The sequence below is a fragment of the Thamnophis sirtalis genome, unplaced genomic scaffold (assembly GCF_051295495.1).
Source record: "Thamnophis sirtalis isolate CommonGarterSnake01/CBP01778 unplaced genomic scaffold, rThaSir2_p1.2 scaffold_2, whole genome shotgun sequence".
In the NCBI taxonomy this organism is placed as follows: Eukaryota; Metazoa; Chordata; class Lepidosauria; order Squamata; family Natricidae; genus Thamnophis; species Thamnophis sirtalis.
The window spans coordinates 52,072,553-52,096,647 of NW_028261382.1; the positions used below are offsets into that span (position 1 = coordinate 52,072,553).

Consider the following 24,095-nt stretch of genomic DNA (forward strand, 5'->3'; position numbering starts at 1 on the left):
TGCTTACAGAAACTGCCTCTCCGGTTTAACCTTTATTACCGTTGTAACAACGAAGGCGAAGTGCCCATCGACCTGAGTGACATTGACTTGGCCACGCCCACAGGATCACATGACCACCGAGCCCCGCCCACCCAGCTGGACATTAGGGCAGAGAACTGGTTGGTCAATTATTTGAATCCCACCTCTGGTTTGAAGGATATTTAGAAATGGGAAGATACCAATCTTGAAAACGAAAGGTTATTTCTCCCCCACCATTTCCTGAGAAGTGAGTTATGGGAAAAGACAGATGAAAAGACAGCTTGAGATACGGAAAAAGAAAAGTGGAAAAAAGAAAAGTCCTTGAAAAGACAACTAAAGAAAGGACACTCTTTTTTAAAAATAAACAAGGGGAGGTTTTAAAACAAAAGGTGGCTTTGTGTTCGGATTAACCAACCAAAACGGTTAGCAAAGAAATCCTTGCACGCTGTGTTTCTGGGGGGAAAAACAAACAGGTTTGGATGCAGTTTGGCTGCGTAAACGTGAGAAAACTGGGCTCTTTTCGACGATTTTCCCAATCCTGGCTTTCTCCTAATATCCCACTGAGGTAGGCAAGGCTGAGCAGGGGGAAAGGAGGCACAAAGGTGATTTTCACGGTTGACCGAAACTCCACTCCCTTCTGATCTTATCCAATAGCCCATTGATCACCAATTGGTGGTCCATGAGACACTTTTGGTGGCCTGCAGAAAAATCTGGACATTATTTACATTTTTTTATGTTTTATTGCCATTTTTTCCCCGGACTTATTTTCTGAAAATTTTTATTTTCGGAGAGGTCTTATGTTTCTTGAGGTGGTGGAGGTAGCCAAGCTGCCATGAGGTGACCGGGGAAGGGAAGGGCTGCCTCCCCCTTCACTAGGCCCATTATTTTACAATTTTATTTATGTTTTTTTTTTTAAATCATATTAGCGGTCTGCTGGATTTAAAATTACGAATTTAGTGGTCCGAATTCCATCCGCCGGCCAATGCCGACTGGCGACTATCCGGAGGAGAGCCTTCTCTGTGGCTGCTCCGACCCTCTGGAACGAACTCCCCGTGGAGATTCGGACCCTCACCACCCTCCAGGCCTTCCACAAAGCCCTTAAAACCTGGCTGTTTCGACAGGCCTGGGGCTAAAGAGCTTTTGCCCCCCCCCCCCTCGAATGGTATGGTTGTTGTGTGCTTTTAAATTGTGTATTGTTCTGTTCGTCTTTTTTATCCCTTGTCTGTACCCCCTTCCCTGACTTGGATTGTGAGCCGCCCTGAGTCCCCTTCGGGGAAAAGGGCGGCATATAAATGCAATAAATTCCAATTCCTGAGCTCCGAAAGGTTGGTGACTTCTGCAGTGGTCTTAACATCCTCTAGTTCAAGAGCCAAGATGAGGGCAGAACCACAAATGGCAAGATTCCGAAAAGCAGGAGGAGAAAAAAGAATTAATTGGCGCCGGCGGGTATCCACCCTTACGGCCACGACGCAGAGGTGCAACCGACGGTTACTTCCTCTTCCCAAAACCGCGGTACTCCCCGTTCTCGCTCGGAAAGGCATCTCTGATTCTCCACCTGCAGCAATTGGGGATCACAGCCCGGGAGCTCAGGTCGCCCTCGCCAAAGCGCCAGTGAATATACCGCTCGTAAGCGCAGTGCCGGAAGGGCTTGTTGGCGGCCCCGGAACCTTGCAAATCCAAGAAGGGATCTTTATAGAGCAGAACAAACTCCAGCACGGATCGAGAGAGGACCAGCTGCTGAAAGAGAGGTGAATCGGCGATGCAGGCTCCGTCGGTTTTTCGGCAGCAGAGCCGTTCGCAGAAAGGGTCTGCCGGACGGCACTTCCCACAGCAGCACCAAGAAGGACGTTCGCGGAAGCAAGGACCCTCCCTTCGGTTCTGGAGGAGCTGCAGCTCTTCCGGGTTTTGCGGGGACGTGGTCCGGTCCCGATATGGAAGTTGGGAAGACGGCATGAAATCGCCTTGGGACTTCTGTTGGCGAAAAACATCATATTGCATCACCGCACTGAGCCGCGGTGGCGCAGTGGTTAGAGTGCAGGCTGCTACTGCTGCTTGCCAGCTGCCAGGAGTTTGGCAGTTCGAATCCCACCAGGCTCCAGGTGGTCTCAGCCTTCCATCCTGGTGAGTAAAATGGGGACCCAGATTGTTGGGGGCAAGAGGCTGACTCTGTAAACCGCTTAGAAAGGGCGGTGAAGCACTGTGAAGTGGTATATAACTCTACTGGTATTCCTATCTTTCTTCCTTCCTTCCTTCCTTCCTTCCTTCCTTCCTTCCTTCCTTCCTTCCTTCCTTCCTTCCTTCCTTCCTTCCCTCCCTCCTCCCTCCTTCCTTGTTTAGAATGCAGTATTGCAGGCTAATTCCGCCAACTGCCAACAGTTCGATTCTGACTGACTCAAAGTTGACTCAGTCTTCCATCCTTCCGAGGTGGGTCAAATGAGGACCCAGATTGTCGGGGGCAAGAGGCTGACTCTGTAAACCGCTTAGAGAGGGAGGTGAAGTGGTATATAACTCTATTGCTATTGCTTCCTTCTTTCCTTCCTTCCCTCCTCCCTCCCTCCTTCCTTCCTTCCTTGTTTAGAATGCAGTATTGCAGGCTAATTCCGCCAACTGCCAACAGTTCGATTCTGACTGACTCAAGGTTGACTCAGCCTTCCATCTTTCCGAGGTGGGTAAAATGAGGACCCAGATTGTTGGGGGCAAGAGGCTGACTCTGTAAACCGCTGAGAGAGGGCTGTAAAAGCACTGTAAAGCGGTATATAAGTGTAAGTACTATTGCTATATTGGTTGGTGATGGTTATTCTCCTTCCTTCTTCCTCTATTTTGTTCTGTTCTATTCTATTCTATTCTATAATGTGAATGTGGCCACTGGAGAAGAGAAACACAACCATGACAATCCAAGCTTTTAGTGTGTTACTAAACTGTTGACTTTGAGCCTTGGGTGCTTTCAATCTACTCACAAATCCCTAGGCAGGTACCCTGGCCGATACCTGTGCACACACCCCGATAAAAAAGGCGATCCCAAACTCACGTCAATCATCCTGCCCTTGATGTTCTGCAAACTGGTCTCGGACAACTTGTCAATCATCAGGATGCCAGGCTCATCAACAAAGGTCACGTAGAACAGAGTCTGTCCAGATCCCAGCCAACGAAACCCCAAAAGGAGATAAGATTTAGTATTTTACTGGATAGGTGTGATATTCCGTAATGATGAACAAAACAGCTCAAGATTCCACCTTGCACCAACGCAAGGAAACTATTCCCCAGGATGTCAAAAAGGGGGAGGGAAGGATATTCCGCATATATATCACATCATGCCTCAGATCTGCAAGCCTATCATATCACTCCATTCCAGCACTGATGGTGTTGCCTAGCTGGGTCATGAAACGTCTAAAAAACCCACTAAGCTCAGAGAGCACTAAAGATCTCTCAGTCTCAGCTCTGCTTGATAGTGGATTGATTATTTTATTATTAGTTTATTTTTCAAACCTTACAAAAGGCTCGTAGTAGAATTTGGTATAGGAAGGGATCTAAACTTGAAATAAACCATTCAAGGGCTGATTATAAACCTATAATCATTCTACATACTAGCAAATATTGACTATGAATCTACATTATTGAAATATTGATGTTCTAAATAGTTCCATTTAAAAGCAGGGCAAACTTAAGCAGATATCATGTCCCGTTCAGTCACGATTAACCATAAATTGCAACGGCTGTCACGCTGGTTACCTTTTACGCCTCTGTGGATGACTGCTAAAATATCATGTTCCTTTTTGTGTGTAATAACAATGTGGGAAGCTAAAAATACATATTTTGATGTGAAGTTTTGTATTCTTTGATTTTTAATAAATTTTCAAGGCAGGTAAAAAAAAAAAAAAGATCTCACAGTCCTCCTCCTCCTCCTCTCTGCAAACTCCCCCTCTCCTCTACAACTGATGATGTAACCAAGCTGGGCCATGAGATGTCTGCGAGAAAGCCAACAAGCTCAGAGAGCACCCAGGACCCCACAGCTGAACCCTGAGCTGCACGGATGCTGCCCATCAGTAATGACGTAACAAGCATTTATCCATCACTGTCCAGATTGCCTTGAATCCGTTAGTGGAGATGTAGGGATCACCCATCTCTAGTAGGTTTATAGGCCACCATGGATGGGTCTCCACGGGCGTGGCACGACAAAACCGCGCTCGACTAAGCCGCGCCCGATTAAACCGTGTTGCTGACGTCATCAACAGGGCGACAACAGCCAGCGCGGAGAAAGAAGGGCGCTTTAAATAGCGCTTTGAAAGCAAGCCGATTCAACTTAAGGTAAGGGTTAGGTTTAGGGTTAGGTTTAGGGTTAGGGTTAGGGTTAGGTTAAGGGTTAGGCTTAGGTTTAGGGTTAGGGTTAGGTTAAGGGTTAGGGTTAGAGTTAGAGTTAGGTTAAGGGTTAGGGTTAGGGTTAGGTTTAGGGTTAGGTTAAGGGTTAGGGTTAGGGTTAGGGTTAGGTTAAGGGTTAGGGTTAGGGTTAGGTTTAGGGTTAGGTTAAGGGTTAGGTTTAGGGTTAGGTTAAGGGTTAGGATTAGGTTTAGGGTTAGGTTAAGGGTTAGGATTAGGTTTAGGGTTAGGTTTAGGGTTAGGTTAAGGGTTAGGATTAGGTTTAGGGTTAGGTTTAGGATTAGGTTTAGAGGGGTTAGGTTTAGGTTTAGGGGTTAATTTTAGGTTTAGCGTTTACAGCGTGCTTCTGTCTCCGCACTGTTGTCGCCCTGTTGATGACGTCAGCTACGCGGTTTCGTCGAACGCGGTTTTGTGGTGGAACCCTCCACGGGATATCAAAACCACAACATGGTCTGTGCATTTTGTAAGGGAAGAGTTGAAATCCCCTCCCGCTGCTAAGCAGGGACCTTCTCCTGCACTGGGACGACAACATGTGTCACATTGAGTGATAACTCTTACACGTCTTGGTCCCAGCACCTCCTGGAACGTCTTATTGCGATAATACTCCTTCACCGGATCAGGTTTGCAGCAGCAGCAACACGTAGCAGTGAGCAGGCAATCCACAGCTATCTGAGCCTGTGAGGACAACAATCAGGGAGGATTGTAACAAGGCTGTTCTCCTAAACATAGAATACGATTCATAGAAAGGTTTTGGAATTTGGAGACCCAGGAATTGGAACCGTGCCAAAGCCTGACGGCCAGAAAAAGCATCCAAAGCTATTTTTCAAGACGGTTGAGGTGGTGTTGTGGCCTGTGCCACAACAGCGGAGCTGGTGGGAGATTCGGACAATGAGGAGGTTGGGGAGGAACCTGGGCCAGTCCTGGAGTCTGGGGAAGGCTCTGCGGAGGGCTCTGTGTCGGAGGCAGAGAGGGGGCCAGGGCCGTCCGACAGTTATCAGCTGCCTTCAGAGTCAGACATCAGTGAGGCAGAGGATCAGCTGGAGCCTGTTCCCAGTGTGCACATGCGCAGAGTGGCCAAAGGAAAGGAACAGCTAAAGGACAGGGGTCAACCTGGGAGGAAGGCCATAGGTGGACAGTGAATGGCCCCTCCCAGAGGGAATAAAAGAGGAGCGACAGGGGAGTGGAGTTTGCAGGAGACCATTAGTTCGCTTCATTGGTTCGTGACTCTCCGAGGCTCCTTGCCAAGTTTTGCAAATATTGGCCTGGCATCTCTCCAAGCCAGATGAGGTCTGTGACCGTAAATCCTCCCTTGAAAGACTTTGCTGAATGGGAATGAGCAGAATTCACAGTCAATTAATCAAAGGGGTTTTTGTCGGGACCAGGAGTTCGCTTCAGGCTCTCAGGGAGCCTCGGTTTGAACAGGTGGGCATCCAAATATCAGCATAAAGACCCCCATCCTTAAAACCCAACGCAAGAAAGGGGCGATTCAACCGTGGCAGGCGTTTCACATTTGAATTCGTCCCGAGACCCAGCCGTAGAAAAGCATCTTACCACGCCGAAGTAGGAGAGGACTGACCCAATGTAGACCACGATCTCAAAGATGTCAAACTTCCCGGCCTTTGGAAAAGGAGAGCAAAAATGATGTCATAAGGGGTGCCGCATTAGAGGAAATGCAGAGGGGCGTCTTATAGATGGAAAAATATGGTAATCTTCATTGTCTTTTGGTCCTCTGGAACACAGCCCCTCCCCTCCTTTTCTGGGAATCTAGACTATATTCCACTACGTTACAAGGTGGCGCAGTGGTTAGGGTGCAGTACTGCAGGCCACTTCAGCTGACTGTTATCTGCAGTTCAGGGGTTCTAATCTGACCGGCTCAAGATTGACTCAGCCTTCCATCCTTCCGAGGTGGGTGAAATGAGGACCCAGACTGTGGGGGGTGATATGCTGACTCTGTAAACCACTTAGAGAGGGCTGAAAGCCCTATGAAGCGGTATATAAGTCGAACTGCTATTGCTATTATCCCACCAACGGAAGTTTTCCTTCCCCTCCAAGCAACAAGGAGAGGGGAGCAGGAAATATTCAGGATCAAGACTTCACAAAGATTTAAATTCTCCACGTGGGCTGCTAGAGACACACCCCCAATTGGGATCTCCACACCAGCAACCCCACTTACAAACCCACCCGGAACGGAATTGCCCATGGGGAGCGGGACGTATTTCTCATTGGGACGATGTGGGGGTTTTCTCAATGGAAATAAAGACGTAGGGCAGAAATCCAGGGGGTGTTTACCGTGCCAAAGATGAGGATGTCAAAACGGATGCCGTAAGCTTTGATCAGGGTCCTTTCCTCCTTTCCACCTGGCTGCTTGTAATACCTGGCAAATCTAGAACGAGGAGACAGGAAGAACGGTTGCGGTGCCGGATTCAACTCTTCGGCGGCCTCTGAGCTTGACGGTTTTCCCGAAGACGTCTTAATACCAGCCTAGGTAGCATCATCAGTACGGTGAAGAAGAACTGAGAAGGGACCGTGGCATCCTATCTGCTGACAGCAGGGATGCTACGACGGTCCTAAGTGCGAGGACCAGCCGTCAATCATTTCCCCAATGCTGCTGTAAGTAAACAACTGGCTGTTGAGTTGAGGACTGCCTACACTGAAGTTTCTAGCACATGTCAAGAAAAGTGGAAAGTGAATGAGGAGACACAGAGACACAGCAGGAATAGTTGGGAATCTCAGAGAACATTGCAACGGAAGCTAGAAGCGAACACAGGATGTCCAGCATGCTGTAATAACACAACTCTAATGGCCTTAAAGAAGGACTAGGGGAGAGATGATAGCAGTCTTCCGATATCTCAGGGGCTGCCCCAAAGAAGAGGGAGTCAAACTATCCTCCAAGGCACCTGAGGGCAAAACAAGAAGCAATGGGTGGAAACTAATCAAGGAGAGAAGCAACTTAGAACTCAGGAGAAATTTCCTGACAGTGAGAACAATGAATCAGTGGAACAGAAGTTGCCTCCAGAAGTTGTGAATGCTCCAACACTGGAAGCCTTTAAGAAGATGCTGGATAGCCATTTGTCTGGAACGGTATAGGGTTTCCTGCCTAGGCAGGGGGTTGGACTAGAAGACCTCCAAGGTCCCTTCCAACTCTGCTATTATGATCATCAAGTAGAAAAATATAACAGATCCTCCCTCCTGATCTGTGATATCCCTCAAAATCACAAGTACTTGAATATCCATTACCTGAAGTTGTAGCCAGGGTATAAGGCTTCATTGGTCCGTTTGTCATCCAGGCGCCGGAAACCATAGTTGGGGCTGCAACGGTACCCCCATTTGTCAAGGTTACAATCCCAGTTAATTTCAATGCCAATGATGCCTCCCTAAGAGAAGATCGTCAGAGAAGTAAATTTGAGCAAGGCAGAGAGAGAGAGAGAGAACTTTTAGCAAGCATTCCTTAAGATAAAGGTAAAGTTTCCCCATGCACATATCTGCTAGTCGTTCCCAACTCTAGGGGGCGGTGCTCATCTCCGTTTCAAAGCCGAAGAGCCAGCGCTGTCCGAAGACGTCTCCGTGGCCATGTGGCTGGCATGACTCAACGCCGAAGACGCACGAAACGCTGTTCCCTTCCCACCAAAGGTGGTCCCTATTTTTCTACTTGCATTTTTTAACGTGCTTTCGAACTGCTAGGTTGGCAGAAGCCGGGACAAGTCACGGGAGCTCACTCCGTTATGCGGCGCTAGGGATTCGAACCGCTGAACTGCTGACCTTTCTGATCAACAAGCTCAGAGTCTTAGCCCCTGAGCCACCGCGTCCCGCGAAAATAAGCATTCCTACTTTTCCTCATTTTATAGGATTTCTGCACATGAACATATTGCATTATACAGCTTTCTCTTGTAAATTTCTCAAAAAAGAAAAAAGGAAGAAAACTTTAAATTTGGTTTGGATTCTCCTTTTCACAATGGAATTCCACTTTTGCCCTTATTAACTCAGTTCTTCCAACTAACAGCAGAATAATAATAATAATAATAATAACAACTTACATCCTTAACAGTTCCTAGGTCCTTGGTTAGGACTCGAACTGTTGAGCTACCAACCAGCCCCAAAGGCTGTAAATCTCACCAAAGATTAACCACATCATAATAATAATCAGCTGCTGTAAAAAAATCGAGCAGACTGATTATAAATTGCGGCACAATTCAGTAGCATAAATGATCCATTGGAATTTGTGCAAAAATTATAATATTAAAACAGCAACAAACTGGTGGGAACATCAGCCTGAAAAAGTCACCGAAAATCAGATGGTCAAGATCTTGTGGGATTTCCGTATACAAACCGACAAAATACTGGCGCATAATACACCAGACATCACACTGGTTGAGAAAAACAAGGTCACAATCATAGACATCGCAATACCAGGTGATAGCAGGGTCGCCGAGAAGGAACATGAAAAAATCGCAAGATACCAGGACTTAAAAATCGAAATTCAACGATTATGGCACAAACCAGCAGTGGTAATTCCAGTGGTAATTGACACACTGGGTGCTATTCCAAAAGCACTGGAATTACATTTAAAACAGGCTAAAAAATTGACAAAATCACCATCAGTCAAATGCAAAAAGCCGCACTGCTTGGATCTGCACGCATATTACGAAAATACGTTATGACGTCCTAGGCCCCTGGGTGGGGCCCGACTAGTAACCAATGCCAAATCCGGCGAAACAACTGGCCGCTGTGATACAATTGTATAATAATAATAAATCCTCCGACGTTACCTTAACAGTTCCTAGGTTCTTGGTTAGGAGCAACTAACCAGCCCCAAAGGCTGTGAATCTCACCAAAGATTAACCAATAATAAATCAACGTCCTTTAGCCACTTTCAAAGTGCCACCTTACCTGAATGGCCATCTCTGAAAACTTCTCTCCTGCCTCTCCAAGAATATCCCCCAGCCGAAAAATGGGGCAAAGCGGAGCTCTGTGCTTGTGGTATGTACAGGAAATATTAAATTCCGGGGGAATATTTTTTCTGCAGGGAACCATTAGAACAATCAATCAGTGGGAGGACTTGCCTTCAGAAATTGTGGCTTCTGGATGTTCGTAAGACAAAGTTGGGCAGTCCTTTGTCCAAAATGGTAGAGGTTCTTCTGCTTGAGAAGTGGGCTGGACTAGAAGACCTCCAAGGTCCCTTCCAACTCTGCCGTTCTGTTGCATTATTCAGAAAGGGAGCAGTTTGATCAGTGAAAGCCACACAAATCTATATTTTATAAAGCGCAGGAACCTCGGAAGACCAAGCATAGATGCTCTTCCAGGAATTTAATGGTTTGACGTTGATTTGCATTTTGTTGCATGTCTCCCCTTGGAAACCCAGATTTTAGAAGCTGCACCACATCTCAGCAAATGATCCCAATCAGGGATCGATTTCCCAGAAAGGGAACAGGAGGGATCCTCTTTTTAAATACAGCCATCCTAAGCCCAGAGAACCACTTACTTTGTATAGTCAAATTTTGGAAAGTGGATGTTGTTTTTGATAAGCACGGTGAAATTCTCAGCGCTGTCGAGAATGGCTGGCCTGGAAGGATGAAAAGATCCAAGTCACTTATTCAATATTCATGATGACCCCTAGGCAATTTAATCATCTTAAGTGGGGGAGTCTCTTCAAAAGGCTGGGCATTGGGTGTCTACCTTATGGACTTCAACTCCCAGAATCCTAAGACTTGTGGACTTCAACTCCCAGAATCCTAAGACTTATGGACTTCAACTCCCGGAATCCTAAGACTTATGGACTTCAACTCCCGGAATCCTAAGACTTATGGACTTCAACTCCCAGAATCCTAAGCCTTATGGACTTCAACTCCCGGAATCCTAAGCCTTATGGACTTCAACTCCCAGAATCCTAAGACTTATGGACTTCAACTCCCGGAATCCTAAGACTTATGGACTTCAACTCCCGGAATCCTAAGACTTATGGACTTCAACTCCCAGAATCCTAAGACTTGTGGACTTCAACTCCCGGAATCCTAAGCCTTATGGACTTCAACTCCCAGAATCCTAAGACTTGTGGACTTCAACTCCCGGAATCCTAAGACTTATGGACTTCAACTCCCGGAATCCTAAGACTTATGGACTTCAACTCCCGGAATCCTAATACTTATGGACTTCAACTCCCAGAATCCTAAGACTTATGGACTTCAACTCCCAGAATCCTAAGACTTGTGGACTTCAACTCCCAGAATTCTAAGACTTATTGACTTCAACTCCCAGAATTCTAAGACTTGTGGATTTCAACTCCCGGAATCCTAAGACTTATGGACTTCAACTCCCGGAATCCTAAGACTTGTGGACTTCAACTCCCAGAATCCTAAGACTTATGGACTTCAACTCCCGGAATCCTAAGACTTATGGACTTCAACTCCCGGAATCCTAAGACTTATGGACTTCAACTCCCAGAATCCTAAGCCTTATGGACTTCAACTCCCGGAATCCTAAGCCTTATGGACTTCAACTCCCAGAATCCTAAGACTTATGGACTTCAACTCCCGGAATCCTAAGACTTATGGACTTCAACTCCCGGAATCCTAAGACTTATGGACTTCAACTCCCAGAATCCTAAGACTTGTGGACTTCAACTCCCGGAATCCTAAGCCTTATGGACTTCAACTCCCAGAATCCTAAGACTTGTGGACTTCAACTCCCGGAATCCTAAGACTTATGGACTTCAACTCCCGGAATCCTAAGACTTATGGACTTCAACTCCCGGAATCCTAAGACTTATGGACTTCAACTCCCAGAATCCTAAGACTTATGGACTTCAACTCCCAGAATCCTAAGACTTGTGGACTTCAACTCCCAGAATTCTAAGACTTATTGACTTCAACTCCCAGAATTCTAAGACTTGTGGATTTCAACTCCCGGAATCCTAAGACTTATGGACTTCAACTCCTGGAATCCTAAGACTTATGGACTTCAACTCCCAGAATCCTAAGACTTATGGACTTCAACTCCCAGAATCCTAAGCCTTATGGACTTCAACTCCCGGAATCCTAAGCCTTATGGACTTCAACTCCCGGAATCCTAAGACTTATGGACTTCAACTCCCGGAATCCTAAGACTTATGGACTTCAACTCCCAGAATCCTAAGACTTGTGGACTTCAACTCCCGGAATCCTAAGACTTATGGACTTCAACTCCCGGAATCCTAAGACTTGTGGACTTCAACTCCCGGAATCCTAAGACTTATGGACTTCAACTCCCGGAATCCTAAGCCTTATGGACTTCAACTCCCAGAATCCTAAGACTTATGGACTTCAACTCCCGGAATCCTAAGACTTATGGACTTCAACTCCCGGAATCCTAAGACTTATGGACTTCAACTCCCAGAATCCTAAGACTTGTGGACTTCAACTCCCGGAATCCTAAGCCTTATGGACTTCAACTCCCAGAATCCTAAGACTTGTGGACTTCAACTCCCGGAATCCTAAGACTTATGGACTTCAACTCCCGGAATCCTAAGACTTATGGACTTCAACTCCCGGAATCCTAAGACTTATGGACTTCAACTCCCAGAATCCTAAGACTTATGGACTTCAACTCCCAGAATCCTAAGACTTGTGGACTTCAACTCCCAGAATTCTAAGACTTATTGACTTCAACTCCCAGAATTCTAAGACTTGTGGATTTCAACTCCCGGAATCCTAAGACTTATGGACTTCAACTCCCGGAATCCTAAGACTTGTGGACTTCAACTCCCAGAATCCTAAGACTTATGGACTTCAACTCCCGGAATCCTAAGACTTATGGACTTCAACTCCCGGAATCCTAAGACTTATGGACTTCAACTCCCAGAATCCTAAGCCTTATGGACTTCAACTCCCGGAATCCTAAGCCTTATGGACTTCAACTCCCAGAATCCTAAGACTTATGGACTTCAACTCCCGGAATCCTAAGACTTATGGACTTCAACTCCCGGAATCCTAAGACTTATGGACTTCAACTCCCAGAATCCTAAGACTTGTGGACTTCAACTCCCGGAATCCTAAGCCTTATGGACTTCAACTCCCAGAATCCTAAGACTTGTGGACTTCAACTCCCGGAATCCTAAGACTTATGGACTTCAACTCCCGGAATCCTAAGACTTATGGACTTCAACTCCCGGAATCCTAAGACTTATGGACTTCAACTCCCAGAATCCTAAGACTTATGGACTTCAACTCCCAGAATCCTAAGACTTGTGGACTTCAACTCCCAGAATTCTAAGACTTATTGACTTCAACTCCCAGAATTCTAAGACTTGTGGATTTCAACTCCCGGAATCCTAAGACTTATGGACTTCAACTCCCGGAATCCTAAGACTTATGGACTTCAACTCCCAGAATCCTAAGACTTATGGACTTCAACTCCCAGAATCCTAAGCCTTATGGACTTCAACTCCCGGAATCCTAAGCCTTATGGACTTCAACTCCCGGAATCCTAAGACTTATGGACTTCAACTCCCGGAATCCTAAGACTTATGGACTTCAACTCCCAGAATCCTAAGACTTGTGGACTTCAACTCCCGGAATCCTAAGACTTATGGACTTCAACTCCCGGAATCCTAAGACTTATGGACTTCAACTCCCGGAATCCTAAGACTTATGGACTTCAACTCCCGGAATCCTAAGACTTATGGACTTCAACTCCCAGAATCCTAAGACTTATGGACTTCAACTCCCAGAATCCTAAGACTTGTGGACTTCAACTCCCAGAATTCTAAGACTTATTGACTTCAACTCCCAGAATTCTAAGACTTGTGGATTTCAACTCCCAGAATTCTAAGACTTATGGACTTCAACTCCCTGAATTCTAAGACTTATGGACTTCAACTCCCAGAACCCTAAGACTTATGGACTTCAACTCCCAGAATTCTAAGACTTGTGGACTTCAACTCCCAGAATTCTAAGACTTGTGGACTTCAACTCCCGGAATTCTAAGATTTATGGACTTCAACTCCCGGAATCCTAAGACTTATGGACTTCAACTCCTAGACTCCTAAGACTTATGGACTTCAACTCCCAGAATTCTAACACTTATGGACTTCAACTCCCTGAATTCTAAGACTTATTGACTTCAACTCCCAGAATCCTAAGACTTATGGACTTCAACTCCCAGAATTCTAAGACTTATTGACTTCAACTCCCAGAATTCTAAGACTTATGGACTTCAACTCCCAGAATTCTAAGACTTGTGGACTTCAACTCCCGGAATCCTAAGACTTATGGACTTCAACTCCCGGAATCCTAAGACTTATGGACTTCAACTCCCGGAATCCTAAGACTTATGGACTTCAACTCCCAGAATCCTAAGCCTTATGGACTTCAACTCCCGGAATCCTAAGCCTTATGGACTTCAACTCCCAGAATCCTAAGACTTATGGACTTCAACTCCCGGAATCCTAAGACTTATGGACTTCAACTCCCGGAATCCTAAGACTTATGGACTTCAACTCCCAGAATCCTAAGACTTGTGGACTTCAACTCCCGGAATCCTAAGCCTTATGGACTTCAACTCCCAGAATCCTAAGACTTGTGGACTTCAACTCCCGGAATCCTAAGACTTATGGACTTCAACTCCCGGAATCCTAAGACTTATGGACTTCAACTCCCAGAATCCTAAGACTTGTGGACTTCAACTCCCAGAATTCTAAGACTTATTGACTTCAACTCCCAGAATTCTAAGACTTGTGGATTTCAACTCCCAGAATTCTAAGACTTATGGACTTCAACTCCCTGAATTCTAAGACTTATGGACTTCAACTCCCAGAACCCTAAGACTTATGGACTTCAACTCCCAGAATTCTAAGACTTGTGGACTTCAACTCCCAGAATTCTAAGACTTGTGGACTTCAACTCCCGGAATTCTAAGATTTATGGACTTCAACTCCCGGAATCCTAAGACTTATGGACTTCAACTCCTAGACTCCTAAGACTTATGGACTTCAACTCCCAGAATTCTAACACTTATGGACTTCAACTCCCTGAATTCTAAGACTTATTGACTTCAACTCCCAGAATCCTAAGACTTATGGACTTCAACTCCCAGAATTCTAAGACTTATTGACTTCAACTCCCAGAATTCTAAGACTTATGGACTTCAACTCCCAGAATTCTAAGACTTGTGGACTTCAACTCCCAGAATCCTAAGACTTATGGACTTCAACTCCCAGAATTCTAAGACTTATGGACTTCAACTCCCAGAATCCTAAAACCTATGGACTTCAACTCCCAGAATCCTAAGACTTGTGGGCTTCAACTTCCAGAATTCTAAGACTTATTGACTTCAACTCCCAGAATCCTAAGACTAATGGACTAAAACAGGAGGGAGGAGCAGCTAAGAAATGCACCTACGCTGGGGCGGTTTTGGCCGACTCCACGGGACACCAAGCCGAGACTTCGCACGTGTTGACGGTGCTGTTATATTTCACACACTTCCCCGTCTGGATGCCTATTAAGGGAAGAGACAAACACACACACACACACAAACAGCCATCACATCAAGGACCGTCACCTGGAGACCAAACTTTTCGCCGGAGAGGGATTCCCAAAGGCCAGGGCAAAAAGGAATCTCACTTACCGTTCCCCTGCGGGTCCACTCGGCCTTTAGTGCAGCTTCTGTCGGTAGTGCACACCGCTTTGGCAAGGGGAAACTGAAAGCATAAAACGGGGGGGGGGGGAGGGAGGGAGCACATCCAGAACAAAATTCCATTTCAGCCTTCCAAAATCACAACCTCAGCTTTTTAAGCTTATCCGTCTCTCTCTCTCTCTCTCCTAACAAGTTGCATCCAGATTCTATTTTCCCTGTTGTTGTTAGTTGCGAAGTCAAGCCCGACCCATCGCGACCCCATGGACAACATTTGAGGTTTTGAGATTGAGATCTGAAAATGAACACAACATTTCTAAAAACAGCCCAAGCCTCTTCGGTTTAAATTTACACGGTCCTCCAGCTCAGAAATATTTTATGAGCCTATTCACAACTCCTTGGTTACCTGAAGTCAGGACGGAATGAGAACGGAAGCCCCTGAAAATTCATAAGTCATAAATCCTGATGCCATTTCTTCACCTCTGCAAATTCTGTAAAGCAGGGATGTCCAACCTTGGCAACTTTAAGACCTGGGGACTTCAACTCCCAGAATCCCTCAGCTAGCATGATTGGCTGGAGAATTCTGGGAACTAAAGACCACAGGCCTTAAAGTTACCAAGGTTGGATTCCTTCTGCGAACACGTTGAGTTGATTCTAATTGTTGTTCTTGTTAGTTGCGAAGTCGTGTCCGACCCATCGCGACCCCCATGGACCACGTTCCTCCAGGCCTTCCTGTCCTCTCCCATCCTCTGGAGTCCATTGAAGCTCAGGCCGGCTGCTTCGGTGACTCCATCCAGCCACCTCCTTCTCTGCCGTCCCCTTCTTCTTCTTTTGCCCTCCATCGTTCCCAGCATGAGGCTCTTCTCCAGGGAGTCCTTCCTCCTTCTCATCAGGTGGCCAAAGTCTTTGAGTTTCCTCTTCAGGATCTGGCCTTCTAAAGAGCAGTCAGGGTTGATCTCCTCTAGGACTGACCGGTTGGATGGCCTTGCAGTCCAAGGGACTCAATGCAGGAGTCTTCTTCTCCAGCACCAGAGCTCAAAGGCCTCCATTCTTTGGCGCTCAACCTTCCTTAGGGTTCAACCTTCACAACCATCCATGGCAACTGGGAAAAACCACAGCCGTGGCTATGCACCCTTTTGTTGGCAGGGTGATATCTCTGCTTTTTAGGATGCTGTCTAGATTTGCCGTAGCTTTCCTCCCCAGGAGCAAGCGTCTTTTGATTCCTTGGCTGCCGTCCCCATCTGCGGTGATCTTGGAGCCCAGGAAAATCAAATCTGTCACTCCCTCCATTTCTTCCCCATCTATTTGCCACAGATTGGCGTTCTGTTTAGTTCCCCTGCAATTCACAAAAACGCCCTTGCTTTCCACAGCCAACTGGCAAACAGTTAAGAAACTGACATAGCTTGGAGCTTACTCACCCATTTTCTAGCTGATGGAAAGGGAATAAAAAAGTAAAAAAAGAAATCTTGCCAAGAAAAACATTGGGACTAGTTACAACCTGTTTCCCACTGTTCAAAAACCAGGAAAGTGGGTGGGACGCACAAGCCAGTACATTACTGTATCCGTAGAAATGATTTCAAATTAAATATAAATACCTTTGCCCAAAATAGCCTGTTTCACTTTGGGTTTTGCTGATTGAAAAGGTTTGCTATAGAAATGGCCAATATCTTATTAGTGCATAAAAGTAAAAAAAAAAAAATTAAAGTTTGCTTTAAAAGAGTTTGCCTTTGTTCGTAAAAAGTTTACATTTGTAATGTCATTTTACTATCTCTGAGCTAAAAAGACTCCAAGGTCACTTTATCTTTCTTATTTTCCCCCCATTTCTAAACGGCACTTCTTACTTTTTTTTTTTAATCTGCTTTTACTTCTCTGTTTTTAATTTTTATCCTTTTTAGAGTTGCATTTCTGTAAGCCCGTGGCACGACAAAACCGCGCTCGACTAAAGCGCGCCCAATGAAACCGCGTCGCTGACGTCATCAACAGGGCGACAACAGCGAGCGCGGAGAAAGAAGGGCGCTTTAAATAGCGCTTTGAAAGCAAGCCGATTCAACTTAAGGTAAGGGTTAGGTTTAGGGTTAGGTTTAGGGTTAGGTTAAGGGTTAGGGTTAGGGTTAGGGTTAGGTTAAGGGTTAGGATTAGGATTAGGATTAGGTTTAGGGTTAGGTTAAGGGTTAGGATTAGGTTTAGGGTTAGGATTAGGTTTAGGGTTACTTTTAGGGTTAGGTTAAGGGTTAGGGTTAGGGTTAGGGTTAGGTTAAGGGTTAGGGTTAGGATTAGGTTTAGGGTTACTTTTAGGATTAGGTTAAGGGTTAGGATTAGGTTTAGGGTTAGGTTAAGGGTTAGGGTTAGGATTAGGTTAAGGGTTAGGTTAAGGGTTAGGTTAAGGGTTAGGATTAGGTTTAGGGTTAGGTTAAGGGTTAGGTTTAGGGTTAGGTTAAGGGTTAGGGTTAGGTTAAGGGTTAGGGTTAGGTTTAGGGTTAGGATTAGGTTTAGGGTTACTTTTAGGGTTAAGTTAAGGGTTAGGGTTAGGTTTAGGGTTAGGTTAAGGGTTAGGGTTAGGTTTAGGATTAGGTTAAGGGTTAGGTTAAGGGTTAGGTTTAGGGTTAGGTTTAGGTTTACGGGGGTTAGGCTTAGGTTTAGGGGTTAATTTTAGGTTTAGCGTTTACAGCGTGCTTTTTTCTCCGCGCTGTTGTCGCGCTGTGATGACGTCAGCTACGCGGTTTCGTCGAGCGCCCTTTAGTCGAACGCGGTTTTGTGGTGGAACCCTGTAAGCCGCCCGGAGTCCTTCGGGATTGGGCCGCATATAAATCCATTAAATTTGAATTTGAAATTCTGAATTTTACTCTTCTCTTTTTCCTCTCTCCTAATTTTCTCACTATTTCCATGTTTATTTTCGCATCTTAGCTCTTGGTAAACTTAATATAATTAAAAACAAATAAAGCAGGTATGAAACGCTGGTACCTCGGGGCAAAGGGCTTGAACCTGGTTTTCGGTCCTGATGATATTCGTCAGCACAAAAAAGGAATTCACGCCCTACATGGACGAAAAGAGAAGGGAAAAAGAGAATTCATTTAGCCTGCTGGAAAAAAAAACAAATCAATCACAACGAATCCAAGACAGTACGTGGATTCCTTCGAAAAGAACCCCAACGGGACGAGAACGCCCGGCCATGAAGAGGATTGAGGATTGTCTTTTTTTTCTCACTAAAAATTTAGGGCAGGGGTCGGCAACCTTAAACACTCAAGGAGCCATTTGGACTCATTTCCCACTGAAAAGTGGGGAAAGTCTTTTAAGACTTGTGGACTTCAATTCCCAGAATTCCCCAGCCAGCCATCACGTCTGGCTGAGGAATTCTGGGAGTTGAAGTCTACAGGGCTTAAATGTGCCCAGATTGGACATCCCTACTTACTTACTTACTTACGGTGGGAAGTTATCATCCAGCCCTCTCCCAGAAAAAAATGAAATATCCTAGGAAATATTGAAAAGGCAGAATATTTCTCTGGATGTGAAAAGAAAGAAACACGCTTTAAAAGACAGGATAGTTGCCTGTAGCTTCCTGCTCATCCCCACTTTGTCAATAGGCCATTGAGAAGCCCACTTTACATGATAAAGACTTCTCCACTGCAGCTGTAGGGGGAAGGGATATTACTCAACTCTCCACATGGCATCTGAGAACTCATACTTGGATTCAAAAACACAGCCTAGCGGGTAGCCCCCTGCATGGCACACCATGGGAGTCTGACAACCAATCAGAATACATTTCTTACACAGGAACAGGAAACAGAGAGGTGGGACTGAACAGGTTATAAAAAGCCTAGCAAGCCCCTCCCTCAGCCCTTCTCTTCTTCTCCACCAACATTGAAGCATGTGATCCCCTTTTCTGTTCGGGGCTCAAGCCATGTGGCCCTGTCCACCAATAAACCATCTTTCCAAGCAGCCTCCGTGTCTCCAGTGTTTTTTCCCCCACTTGGAGCCGAACCCAGAAGGACATTTCTTTCAACAAAAGAAAACACCGGGACCCACAAAACTCTCCCCACCGCCTGATTATTTCCTAAGCGGCCACGAAACTAGTATACGCAGTTGAATTAAACATTCCATCGGCTTCTGAAACTTGGATTTAATCGTTCTTCGATAAATCACGTGCCGGCGACTGTCGCCCATGGGTGGCGGTGACGCGTATTTTGAGCAACAGGGAGCCGCAGCAGAGGGATGAAAGAGCCACATGCGGCTCCGGAGCTGAAGGGTTGCTGATCCCTGATTTAGGGGAAGAGAAAGAAGGGTGTCCTCCAAGAATTCTAGGAGAAATTTGGGGTCACGGTTATGGTAGCAGCAGGGGAGACTTTTCTAATGCAACTTTCAAGCTCATCAACCTGTTCGCTTTTCGCTGCTTCATCTGATTGGTTTCTTTTCCTTCTCGAAAAAGGACTCACCTGCCCAGGGATGGTGTATTCGGCTGTATCCCAAACCCTTCCGTCAGCCTGGGACACCCCCTTCACCTTCGCGTGCACTGAGCTGATGACCGAATCTTTCTTCTGATAGCGCCGATCGGCAAACAGGACAATGCTGGAGAGACACAGTGGAAAAGGTTTGAGCGGGAGGGTTTTGTCTTGGGCCCGTTTCACGGAGGGGAGAAGTGAGGTTTGGGAATCTCTCGATCGTCCTTTCGAAGTGAAACGGATCTTGCTTCAGTAAAACATTTTAAGCGAGCTCGGAGAGCACCAGGGACCCCACAGCCATTGTTCTACTCCTCCTCCTCCTCCTCCTCCTCCTCCTCCTCCTCCTCCTCCTCCTCCTCCTCCTCTTTTTCACAAAACCCACGCCCTTCTAGCACTGATGATGTTCCCTAGCTGGGTCATGAAACGTCAGCAAGAAAACCACCAAGCTCAGAGACCACCAAGGACCCCACATTCATTTTCTCCTCCTCTTCTTCTTCCTCCTCCTCCTCCTCCCTTTCTCCTTCCTCCACTCTGCAAACCCCACTCCCTCCCAGCACGGATGATGTTCCCTAGTTGGGTCATGAAACATCTGCAAGAAAACCCACCAAGCTCAGAGAGGATCAAGGCCCCCACAGTCCTCCTCCTCCTCCTCCTCTCTGCAAACCCCACTCCCTTCTAGCACTGATGATGGTACCTAGTTGGGTCATGCGAAGTCTGCAAGAAAACAAGCAAACTCAGAGAGGACCCCACAGTCCTCCTCCTCTTCCTCTTTGTCCTCCTCCTCCTCCTTCTCCTCCTCCTTTTCCTCTTCCTTCTCTTCCTCTCTGCAAACCCCACTCCCTTCTAACTCTGATGATGTTCCCTAGTTGGGTCATGAGAAGTCTGCAAGAAAACAAGCAAACTCAGAGAGCACCAAAGACCCCACAGTCGTTCTCCCTCCTCCTCCTCCTTCTCCTTCTCCACTTTTCCTTTCCTTCTCTTCCTCTCTGCAAACCCCACTCCCTTCTAGCACTGATGACGTTACCTAGTTGGGTCATGAGAAGTCTGCAAGAAAACAAGCAAACTCAGAGAGCACCAAAGACCCCACAGTCTTCTTCCTCCTCCTCCTCCTCCTCCTCCTCCTCCTCCTCCTCCTCCTCCTCCTCCTCCTCTCTGCAAACCCACTCCCCTTCTAGCACTGATGCTGTTCCCCAGTTGGGTCATGAAACGCCTGCATGAAAAACCACCAAGCTCAGAGAGCACCAAGGACCCTACAATGCCCCTCCTCTCTGCATTACCCCATTCCCTTCTAGCACTGATGATGTTCCCTAGTTTGGTCACGAAACGTCTGCAAGGAAAACCAGAAAGCTCAGAGACCACCAAGGACCCCACAGTCCTCCTCCTCCTCCTCTCTGCAAACCCACTCCCCTTCTAGCCCTGATGCTGTTCCCCCGTTGGGTCATGAAACGCCTGCAGGGAAAAACCACCCAGCTCGGAGACCACCAAGGACCCCACAGCCCCTCCGTGAGCTACCAAATCCTCTCTTCTATTGCTAACGTAACAAGATTCCTAGATTTGTTATTTATTCATTTGGACTGGACCAAAAGCCAGAGTGACGCTTGGTCTTTCAAAATGACCGCTTACATCAGAATATTTATTCCGTGTGGGTGGAAAGTTCACAAGCCAAAGTCACAAAGCCGCACTTGTCCTCTGCTAGCTGGCTGAAAACAACTTCCCCTTGGAAGCTGGGGGAAAAAAGATCTCTGGATCATTCCAGCCTTTCTTTTGCTCCACTCAAGGGAGAAAGTGTCTCCGGTCGGAGAACCCACTTCCTTCAACGGTGACTCTCCTTCAAAAAAAAAATCCATTCTTTCCACTTTCGGTTCAACTCACGTCCATCAGAAGTCACTGCAACAATACAATCCTCAACATGCAACATGAGAAAGTTTAAAACGAATATGCGAGATTTTTCCACCGCAAAAGATTTCCAACAATTTCTCTATTATATTCGGGGCAGCAAAGTGGGGGAGGGGTGGAAGAAAGCATCTCTTCTCCTGCTGGAACAGGGGGTTGGACTAGAAGACCTCCAAGGTCCCTTCCAACTCGAATTATTCTGTATTCTGTACCCTGTATTCACAACATCTTTTTTTTTAAAGTTTTTTTTTTGATTGAATAAATATTAATAACATTGGACAGAGAGCGCTCTTTCTGGCTTCGTCATTTCCATACATATTTTAACACAACAACAAATAAAACTTCTACTTATCGTGCATAGCTACATTAATCTTATTAACACATCCCCTATCCTCCTTTATATATTTATCTATGCATTATCCAGTTCCAGTTTTATAGTTCCCCAAAATGTTACGTTATGACTCCTTTTCCTCATTTCCAACCATTGATGCTTGTTCCAAATTTCATAATATTCCATCTCGTCTCTATTTTTGATTTCTAGTGTCAGTCCGTCCATTTCTGCACAGATCCAAAATTTCCTTTATTACCTCTTCTTTGGTGGGGGCATCTCTGTTTCTCCCCCCCTCCCAACGTTGTGCATATGCCAATCTGGGTGCGGTTAACACATGCCGCATTAAATATGTCACTCCTTTACTGTGTTTTTCTTTCATTATTCCCAATAAGAATAGTTCTGGTTTTAAATCTATCTTTTGGTCTAACGATCTCTTCCAACTATATCTTTATCTGGCACCAAAAATCCTTGGCTTTTTTTTTTAATTCACAAGATCTTAAAAAACTTCCATGTTGGTGGATCAGAGGAAGTTGGTTGATGGAAAATCCCTATCAAAACGGTGGCTTTTACACTCAATTTATTTTCAATATATTTTTATTTTTTTACATTTAAAACAATGAAGTCAAAGTGACCATACATTCACATTACATACAGCTAATCACAACTATTGACAATTAGCCTACTTAATACATTCTCTATCCTTCTGTCCAATCACAATATATATATTTGTTCCAGTCTTATCACCTTGCCTTATACCAGTCATAAAATCTATTCCAGACTTCAAAATATTCCGATTCTCCTTTATTTTTAAGTTCAAGAGTGAGCCTTTCTGCTTCTGCGCAGGCCAACACTTTTCTGATTATATCTAGCTCTGATGGTGTGTTTTCTTTTTTCCAATATTGTGCATAATAAGTTACGCGCGCCGCAGTTAGTACATGTATAATTAAATAAAGTGTATCTTTCTTAAACCCCTCCGGTATTATACCTAGGAGAAAAATTCCCGGTTTAAACAAGATTTAGTCTTCCGCCATCTGTTCTAACCAGGATTTAATCATTTTCCAATATATTTTTTTTGCCTCATTGCACATCCACCACATATGATAAAAAGTGCCTGGTGTTTTTTTTTTTACACTTCCAACAATTTGGGGCCAGGTTTTTAAACATTTTGGAGAGCCGTGCTGGAGGGAGATGCCATCTGTAGAACATCTTATAAAGATTTTATTTATACGCCTTAGCCGTTGCTAGTTGATTCAGTATCCAAAGTTTTTCCCACTTAGCCAATTCCACATTGTAACTGAAATTTTTGACTGCAAACTCTTATTTAAGAGGGGAGAGGGGATACCCAGCAATTCAATCCCCCCCCTCCGGGCAAGCCTCCCTTCCCCACTGATTTACCCAAATCTCCCCTTTTCAAACTTACCTAACATACAGGAAAACCAGAAAGTGGATTGCCCACTTTACGCTGCTGTACCAAACGCTGTAAATACGCACAACTTTGTTCGTTTCATATTCGAACACGCTCCTGAAGCTCGAGCAGGCTACCATCCTGGAAGAGGGAGGAAAAATATCTCTCTTCCAGCTTTCAGAAAAAAACCGTGCAGCTCCTCAGCCCTCCAGGGACAGGAAGAACAATGAAAAACCACAAGCCCGCAAATCTTAAAAAGGCGTGTAGCAGCGGAGGAAATGAAAGGCTGACAATTCCTTTCTCCAAAATGACTGGAGGATCTCATGCCCGGTTTCCTGCCTCCCCACCCACCCGCACCCCCAATCTCTTTATTCAGGCTTGTCAGGAGAGGGAGCTGTCAAAAGATGAGCCAAGGTGGCGCAGTGGTTAAATGCAGCACTGCAGGCTACTGCTAGATCAGCAGGTCAGCGGTTCAAATCTCACCGGCTCAGGGTTGACTCAGCCTTCCATCCTTCCGAGGTGGGTAAAATGAGGACCCAGATTGTTGTTGGGGGCAATATGCTGACTCTCTGTAAACCACTTAGAGAGGCCTGAAAGGCCTATGAAGCGGTATATAAGTCTACTGCTATTGCTATAGAAAAAGTGTTTTATTTGCTAAAAAGTGTTCTGTTCATTAAAAGTGTTTGCTTTGAACTGTCATTCAAATCAAATGTAGACTTTGGGAGAAACTCTCCCATCCAACCACCTCTTACAATACTAGACAACACAGGATCAACCGTAGAGACCTTCTCATTTCTAGCTTCTATCATATCTCAAGACCTAAACATCAGGAATGTCATCCAAAAAGCAAAGAATGTTCTTTCTGCATCAACTCTCAAGGACCTGGGTATTTGAGAGACCGCCTGCTGCCAATCACCTCCACTAGACCGATTAGATCCCACAGATTGGGCCTCCTCCGAATTCCATCCGCCGGCCAATGCCGACTGGCGACTACCCGGAGGAGAGCCTTCTCTGTGGCCGCTCCGGCCCTCTGGAA

The 24,095-nt window shown here is 45.7% G+C and overlaps 1 protein-coding gene across 1 annotated transcript; it reads right to left on the reverse strand.

The window, feature by feature from the left end:
- Positions 1-1,161: 1,161 nt before the first annotated feature.
- Positions 1,162-23,265, reverse strand: P2RX7 (purinergic receptor P2X 7). Its single transcript, XM_087705511.1, has 13 exons — positions 23,075-23,265; positions 19,425-19,557; positions 17,956-18,027; positions 14,989-15,061; positions 14,763-14,859; positions 9,872-9,952; positions 9,280-9,409; positions 7,630-7,766; positions 6,682-6,775; positions 5,944-6,009; positions 4,951-5,067; positions 3,047-3,145; positions 1,162-1,989 (listed from the first exon to the last, which is right to left on the reverse strand). Exons 1-13 carry the CDS (start codon positions 23,197-23,199, stop codon positions 1,507-1,509), a joined length of 1,707 nt encoding a protein of 568 aa, XP_087561637.1. The 5' UTR covers positions 23,200-23,265; the 3' UTR covers positions 1,162-1,506.
- Between the last annotated feature and the right edge of the window lie 830 nt (positions 23,266-24,095).

Excerpts from the sequence above, each read along its gene's own strand:
- P2RX7 (XM_087705511.1), bottom strand. The coding sequence starts at position 23,199 with ATGGTAGCCTGCTCGAGCTTCAGGAGCGTGTTCGAATATGAAACGAAC. Across the intron at positions 6,776-7,629 it reads TACCCTGGCTACAACTTCAG|ATTTGCCAGGTATTACAAGC; the intron begins GTAATGGATATT and ends TCCTCGTTCTAG. Across the intron at positions 3,146-4,950 it reads AGGTGCTGGGACCAAGACGT|ACTCTGTTCTACGTGACCTT; the intron begins GTAAGAGTTATC and ends GGATCTGGACAG.